The 8351-nt window shown below is 42.3% G+C and overlaps 1 protein-coding gene across 2 annotated transcripts in view; it reads right to left on the bottom strand.

Annotated features, from left to right (window-relative positions):
- The window catches only part of znf407 (zinc finger protein 407), a 140915-nt gene that overhangs the window by 78724 nt on the left and 53840 nt on the right, over positions 1 to 8351 (bottom strand). For both annotated transcript variants that reach the window (XM_027286518.1, XM_027286517.1), the window contains exon 5: positions 612 to 686. In XM_027286518.1, coding sequence (XP_027142319.1) covers positions 612 to 686 — 75 coding nt within the window. The remainder of the gene's footprint in view (positions 1 to 611; positions 687 to 8351) is intronic.

Genomic DNA, 8351 nt, shown 5'->3' with positions numbered 1-8351 from the left:
ATCTTCATCTCCTCATCTTTCTTTTTCACACACATACACAACACAACACACACACTGACAGCAGGGCTCTGCTTCTGATAGACAGGGCCAAGCGGGAGACATTACACATACACAGAAAACACACACTCCCATACGCAGACAAAAATGGTAAAAGAAACATCATTCATCCTTAATTCAAGAGGGAGAGCAGAAAGTAAGATGAGGGAGGGAGCCAGATAAAGTTTGACAGAAAAAAGGGATGCGAGCAAGAGACCGAGACAGACAGGATGAGTGAAAGCCATTTAACTCATTAGGGAAAGGGAGGATCTCAGGTTATATTTAACCTAAAAATTTACTGTAATTAGTGGAGACTTTTTTTTTGCTACAACCTTACAGGCCTCCATAGGGGTTATAGGAGTCATCTTCCAGAATCTAGAATTAATTGTCTGCTGTATCTCTTAATTTAGTCTCCTGAAAATAGGCTAAAATACTTGACAGTAAGGATCCAGGATAAAGAGACATCTGCATCTAATCTGTCATGAATGCAAATGTACTGGAATTTCAAACATGTGTTTTCCTTTCGACTGAAATGCAGATTATGATGTGTAGCCGAATGCAGTGGTTTAATTTACCTCTCTTTACGCTGTCCAACTCCGTGTTTTCCCAGCAGGTGGGTGCTGAGGTGTTTCTTCATCACAAAGGCCCATCTACAAAACACACAGAGAACATGGGTTCAATTCAAAGAGTTAAATTAAGCTACAAGTTTTACAAGAGTATTTGACCAGTATGGGCTCATTTTAACTTTTTCTTTTTTCAAGAAAGACTGAACCATAAATGTATCACTACAAGAGAAAGAGGGGTGGAACAAAACACTCAAAGATGTGAAGCACTGGAAGCAAGCTGGATATAAACACATTTCCTTTTTGTCACCGTATCCAACATTGAGCTGTAAAATAGAAGAGTGGTTATGTCTTTGTTTTGGTTATTTCTTCTTTTTTTGTTTAACTTTTGGAACATGTCCCACTGGTAGACACTTTAGAACACAAATCGAACCTTCTCTTACATTCCTAGACTTTTCCCAGGAAACCCAATGTGACACAGAGTTTTAAATATAATCTGTCACAAGCAGATTTTTGGGTGGAAAAACTATTGTTCTGTTAATAGAGGACAGACCAGCAAAACAGAAACAAACTTTGCACCGCACGAGGGGCAGAAAGTTAGAAATTGTTTGTTTTACAGGCACCTTTTTTGGTCAGACAGTAGAATGAGAGTCTTATGCAAAGAGTTACACATGTTGTGCATCAATGTGTCAAACAAATACACACGCACGTGCCAGGATTCAAATGCACATGTATCAACAGTACATGCAATTGCACGCACACGCGGTCAAAAATACCGGGGTGCCATAACTCGGCAGTGACCGCAATGTCCTGACTTTGTCGAGGGCCCTGAGTTTACCGTGTCTCCTAAACAGCATATGAAAACATAATGAACGGATGACAGGACTAACTACTCTGACATCCAAGCTGCTTCACCAGTGTTTTCATCCCCTGGCCTTTTCATTTAGCACCCATCACTTCCCATTATTGTGCAACTGAGAGACAATGACCACATCTGAGGGCTGAGGATGGAGCTACATGAAAGAGGCCGACAGAGTTGAACCGACAGTCATGCGGCTGGCACTGTCACTGCACACACTCGGGTTCCTCCCCCGTGTCGCTCCTCCTATTTCTTCTTTTCTGGAGGATTTCACTTTTTCTTTCTTCCAAGTAGATCATTACTCTGTTTTCTTTCTGGCCAAAGCCTGTTTGCGCCTTTCTTAAGCTTTCCCTCTAACTTCAGGAGTCAGTCTTTAATAAAGCGAAAGCATAATTATTTCACCATTTATGTCGCTGTGTCAGCCATCTGGGAATGTGCGGGCGGCTGTGTCCTCCATCCCATGGCGGACCCAGAGTCACGTCCGTCATGGAGGCCCCTGAGGCCGACGCTAACTAAGACCACCATATAAATATTCAAACATGTTCTACAGTTTTGCCTCGCTATCATCACTCTACATTTTCTCAATCCTCTCTAACTCAATCCATCCAACCATCCAGAATATTGCCTCCGAGTTAAACTAGAAGCGAGCGTATGACTAAATCTTGTATACTCCAATCAGGGAGAATGGCAAGATCAAAATGCTGAGCGTCTCTGGCCCACTGGAAGTGCCTCTGACTGACGGCGTCATCTATAAATAAACAAACAGCATAATTAAGATATTTCAGAGAGGGTGGGGGTAAAAAAAATAATCAATATATTTGAGAGGAAAGCACGGCCTTGGAACACTTCACGCGCGCTTGTTTAAGTCGTCGTGTTTAGACGCGGAGAAAAAAGAGCTTGCAAACATTTCTGTTAATTATGTATTACAGCTGTCCTTCATAAACCTAATTACAGAGTGCTGAAAGGCAACAGGGGCAATTTGCATATGCGCATGAAAGACAAGACATATGCAAAATATGATTTTAATTAGCATTCTTTGATAGCGAGGGGTACAAATCAAACTGGCATGTTGTGAGATTCACATCTCGCCCATTTTTTACTGGATTATTCTCAGAGTGCAAGATGGGTAATGCCCTGTGGAGGCACCTGGCACAGGCTGCACACACACACACACACACACACACACACACACACACACACAAATGGGTGTTAACTTTCACAGAAATGCACAAAAACAACATGCATGAACGCAAATAAGCACACACAAATGGAAAAATATAAATACCTACAATGCACACAAATGGTGATGATAATACATCTGCAATTAGCTATCCACCATATGATTATCTAATGTACCCAAATTACTATTCCTGATAATGTTGAGACAAAATACAGGCTGCATTCACACACACATACACACACTGATACAAATTCAGACAAATGACAGTCTTTACTCACAAAAACAGACATCCACAAGTAGCCTATCTCTCATGCATACACACACACACACACACACACACACCATCACACAGAAATATCCCATATCTAAATGTTAAAGGGGCAAATCCATTTGTTTAAGGCAGTGTGTAATCAGCCCCCTGCCCTTGGTGTGTGTGCATCCTCTGCCATCCGGGTCAAGGCCTCAGCTTGTCGTCCTGCTGCCTTGGGCTGCATCATCAGCCTGAACCATCAGCCTTGATGGTTATTGTAACAAAGGGATACTTTAACATGCCATTCATCCATATCAATTCTCTTCCCCCCCATGAATTGAACTAATAAGGCTGTGCCTCTGCCCTCCAGGGAGGCTCATAATATCCATTGCAGATATGAAAAAAAAGAAAAAGAAAGAGAAAGACGAAGGCTCTGGTGTTTCACGTTCGACTTTCCCTTCAGACTAATCGGCGCGCCACAGCTCGTTAGGTCCGTGACGTGCCGGAGCTTTACCGATAAGCAGGGGAGACACGGCTCAATTACCCACAGTTACAATCTTTCTCTCTCTCTTCCCTCCCGCCGCCTGATGATGAAGAGATAACATGTCAATATTTGATACAAACAACTTCATTTGCCTAATGGTGTTCCTGGATAGGCCCATCTACAGGTCCGGAAGGGATGGGAGATCTAAGAAAAGGCCTGGAGCAACACTCAGCTTAGACGTACCGTAGCCCGCCACCCCTCAAATCATACACCCCCATTCCTGAGAGCTATGCACAAGGCATGCTGGGATAGAGCCAGGTCAGACGTGACATACTTTGCCAACTTGTGCTTGAGTTACTTTTAGCTGGTTTCTTCAGGTTTTGACAATCAACCTTGAAAGGTAAAAGGGGATGCTTAGTTGTGACATCTATGCACTCATTCCAGTGCATACCAGATGGCAGCAGGTATAACAATGGCATGGCTGGGAAATCTGAACTTTTGTCACCAAGCAATGAACCTGTGCGTAGGAAGAACTTTACACTGGCAGTGAAAATTCTGATTTAACATCAGTACTTCTATCAGCGTGATATTTTCAGTCATCATTCACCAATGTTCACTTCTAAACGTTGAATTAATTGTTGTACATTGTGTCCACATTAACGAAATGTAGTGCATTGCCAAAAGCAATGTTATTTCCTCCAAGATCTTATAATGAACGACCAGTAGACTGTATCAGAAAAGAAGTGGACAAAGGCAGCACACATATTTTAGATTTTCAAACAGCTGTGTTGTCCTTCCTATGGTTGTAGAAGACAAAAGTTAGAAATCAGTTGGCGCAATTTCTTATTGTTTTTCCTTTGAAAACTATTGAACATCCAGTTTGCTGCCTGCTGTGCGCCACTACGATGTAAACGCAACATAGGAAAAGCTATGAGGTGAAAAATGAAGCTGAAATCGAATAAACTTCATTACAATTGGTTAAAATGTAACTGAAAAACCATTAAGAGGCAGCTACCAGATGTAGGAAGCACTCAACCCTCACTGGGCGAAGCTGCTGAAACCTGGGGACGAAGGCGGCTTCCATGAGGGAAAGATGAAAAGGGGGAGGTGGGGATGAGCTCTGAAGTTATGGGACTATGCTTCAGCTCTTTTTGAGGAGAAGCACACACATGCACACACACTCTCTGGTGGTCCACTGGGCCCCAAAGAAATGAGTGTGTGTGGGCTCATACAGCCTCCTGTGCTAGTCCTAATGATGGCCTCCACCTGCTGCTTTAATGTCACAGCTGGATCGCCCTCCATCCCTCACTGACTCTGACTGCCATCAGCAGCAGGTAGCTCCCCTCTGCATCCTCCTCCCTCCATCTCCTCTGCCATCTCAGCCTCCTCCATCTCCCTTCACTTCCATCTTCTCTTTTCCTACTCCTCCTATCAATATCACCTCCTCCCATCCATCTCTCTGCTTCATTTTTTTCTACTCCCTTCCTGTTAGCGCTATTACATCGCTTTGCCATTGCGCCCATCATCTCCTGTCCCCCATTTCTGTCCATCTTTTCTGTTTTCCCGCAGTTCTTTTGTTTCTGTGCAGGGTAAGTGACTAAATGAGCAACAGGAATTCTTGGAAACGGATTCTTAATTTAGAAACAGTCAGTCACATATCCTCATTTTTTTTCTTTTTGTAAAAGCATCACAACTAATTTGACAATGATCTGTTTGACAGAAGACATGCTGCACATACATTATTACTTTTAATTTACTAAGGATACTGTACCCATGTACTATATTTACCACTGATGACGTAGATCCATAGCATAACAAAGAGCATTTCACAACGCCACGACTAATTTACTCTTCTGAGTAAACATAATGTGTTTCTTCCTTGTTTATTTTTTATAAACCCATCCTGGAGAAGCGGAAAACCTGGAGGTGAGTTGACATGTCTAATCTGAGAAGCACTGACAGGCAGGTGAACTGACAGAAGAACAGAAACCAACACTTGGCTGACAGCAACCCTGGAGCGCAGAGACAGCTGCCGACATGTCAGACAGACAGATAAACAGACAGGAACAAGAAGTCGAAAGATAAGACATTTATTGACAGACGGAGCGACTGCTTTCCTTGACAGAGAGACAGACATGCAGACGTCAAGGATAGGGACCGGTGAAGGAGGGATTCTGCTGAGTTTACAAGCTTGAGTTTAATGGATGTTCTACAAGCGGGCCTATAGCGGTAGATGGGGTGAACTAAATGTGGTGTCAAATTTGCAGATGTGGAGATAGATGCTGATGGAAGGATGGAGAAAGAAAAGCCACAGGAGAGAAAGAAGGAAAATGAAGGAATATGAAAAATCATGATGGAGTATCCAGATAAGGTGAAGTGAATGTGAACTGGGGAGAGACGCAGAGGCAAATGCAGTTTATGCTGCTGTCGCTTTGTTTGACGGAAGCAAGAGGCGACTTCGCATCAATATTGCTTGGGCTTCTAAGAGATCCGCTTATGGAAACATCCCATAATGTAACAGATATTGGGGAGGAAAAATAAATAAATAAAACATCTGAATTGATTTTGTTTTTGTGCCCGTGCCAGAGTGAAGCAAGCACTTGATCTATTCTAAGATGATCTTGATAAAAATAAAAAGGGAGGCAAAGTGTTTCTCTGACGACTGATCAACGTCAAGCCCCTCAATGAAACAGACACCTCTCACTTATGATGCTGCTGCTTGTGCGTGCGTGCCTGTGTGTGTGTGTGCGTGTGTGTGTCCTCTAGTCTTAGAGGAGGTACATAAAAAGCTCACTTTGCTTCTCCAAAGGGGTTTTTGGATCATCTGCTGAGGCAGGTGATGGGGCTTGACGGATTGATTGAGGCGAAGTTCTCATCGACAGTGGCAGCGCCCCATAGAGTTCCCAGCTCCAGTGCACACTGTTCCATTAAAGGATCATTTAGAGGGAGAGCAAGTTCCACCTGCACTTATGCAGAGCACACCCTAATGTGAGATGAAACAGACATTTTCAAGCTACGCGAAAGGGAGGGAGGAAGGGAGGAAAAAAAAAAAATTAGAATAATGAAAACTAAAAATTCAGTCCCTTCCCAACAGCGCATTTCCATCTTCTAGAGAACAGCGATTGATGAAGTAATCTATTATTGATATCATCATCGTTATGCGCCGATGGCAGTGTTCAGTGTTACGGAGCCCCCAGCTCTGAGCGTCATTGCACTGTTTGCAGATTATGCTACTCAGCATCATTATATTTTCTAATTAACTGCTTTAATTTGGGATTTAAATCCTAAGTGAGGGGAGAAACGTGAAAATGCTGAACAAGAAGGAATAATACTGTATTGGGTGTAAAGATGAAAGGAGAGGTGTATAAAGAACAAGGTACAGACAGCTACACAAGTGGCTATACAAAACTTGTAGACGCTGGCATATTGTGTTGAATCAGCACAAATACGATTCACTTTTATGGATATAAAAATAAAGAATAAAAAAAAAACACTGCCCACTATGAAGATGGGATCTGTCCTGAGGAACATTTTAAATGAAATACATATAACATGCTAAAATACTGCCGCGTTATGTGGAGGTGAGAAAGTCTCGTTTTAAACAACAAAACAAAATGAATCAAAAATGCTGGTTGTTAAAGGCTGTTAGCTTCTCTTGCTAATGCATCTCTTTCTCCTTCCTTCCCTTCCTCTCTGCAGTGCAGTTAAAGATATGAAAAATATATGTGCTTTTTTCCCCCCCTATCCTTTCCACCGTGCCGTGTTAAATCATTAAAGAGAAGTCCTGCTCATTATCTCTCTAAACAAAACTTCTCTTAAACCAAATAAATCACCGTTGCGCGGCGCAGCTAACAGCCGTGAAGGGATAAATTACAAAGCGCCTCACTGGCAGCGCTGGTATTTTAAAAAGCTTGCTGCACAATTTCTATGATGTGCAGTAATTTGTAATGCAGGTTTCCTTATGTTTATAAGGTCTCCTCAGGTGTGTGTGGTGTATGCTGGGAGAAGAGGTGAAGGGTGGGGAGTGAGAAATAAAAAGAGAGCCTATTTGTGTTCTTTGTACTTTCAATATTATTACGCTTGTTTTGGCACTAAATCTAGCACCAAGCAAAATGATTATACATCCGTGAATATAGTTTTAAAAAGTTGATAATATTACTAAGACGGCAAAATATTGCCAGAAAGGTTTGACTGCAAACATTAGAAAGCCTGTATTGAAACTGGACTGAAGGTCAGTACTGCAGCTAACCAACAGCTTGTATTCTGGGGTGATGAATAAAAAGCATTAAATTGAATCATTTATGGTTTAAAAACTCAGTTTCTGCCAGAATACAGTTTTTGGCAGGTTGGAAACACTTTTTTAAAACAGCTCTTAGACCATCATGGGATGTAGCTAAAGGACATACTGATATAATTAATTCATAAAAAGCTCCTTAAGGCAAGAGGTGTTTGCTTTCATTTCAAGATTTATACACTGACACTATTGATGCTGTTAAATTCTTCCTCGCTGGTCTGAAATGACGTCTTTGAAGGCATGACAAGAGGAAAAACTGATCTGTGATGAGAGAGGTTGCTACATTATATATGATGTAGACAAACCTGCTGTTGTTAGCATTATAATTTGAATCAGCCAGTCAAACTGATATGTTGGTGTAACTGGAACCACTTGTTTTTTTGGGATTTTTTTTTTTTTCAGTTGACCACTGCCATTAAGGCTGGCGTCATTAAAACAGGAAAACACCCCATCCCCTGTTAAAGAGTCTAATTGAGGGAAAGACACCAGCCACCCTTCTCACCTCCGTCCCCACGTCTGCACCCTCTGTGCTCCTTCAGGGACCAGGAGCTGTGATGAGCCCCTCCCGCCATCCGACCTCTCTCTGGCCCCCAGTGGGCAGATTAAACTGCGGATAACAGGACTCCACTTGGGTTCGTTTACAACAGCAAGCTTCCCTAGTGCCTCCTGGGGATAAAAACCAACA

Source organism: Larimichthys crocea, chromosome XIII (assembly GCF_000972845.2).
Source record: "Larimichthys crocea isolate SSNF chromosome XIII, L_crocea_2.0, whole genome shotgun sequence".
In the NCBI taxonomy this organism is placed as follows: domain Eukaryota; kingdom Metazoa; phylum Chordata; class Actinopteri; family Sciaenidae; genus Larimichthys; species Larimichthys crocea.
The sequence above is the reverse complement of the archived record's forward strand: the minus strand, read 5'-3'. Positions and strand labels throughout refer to the sequence as shown.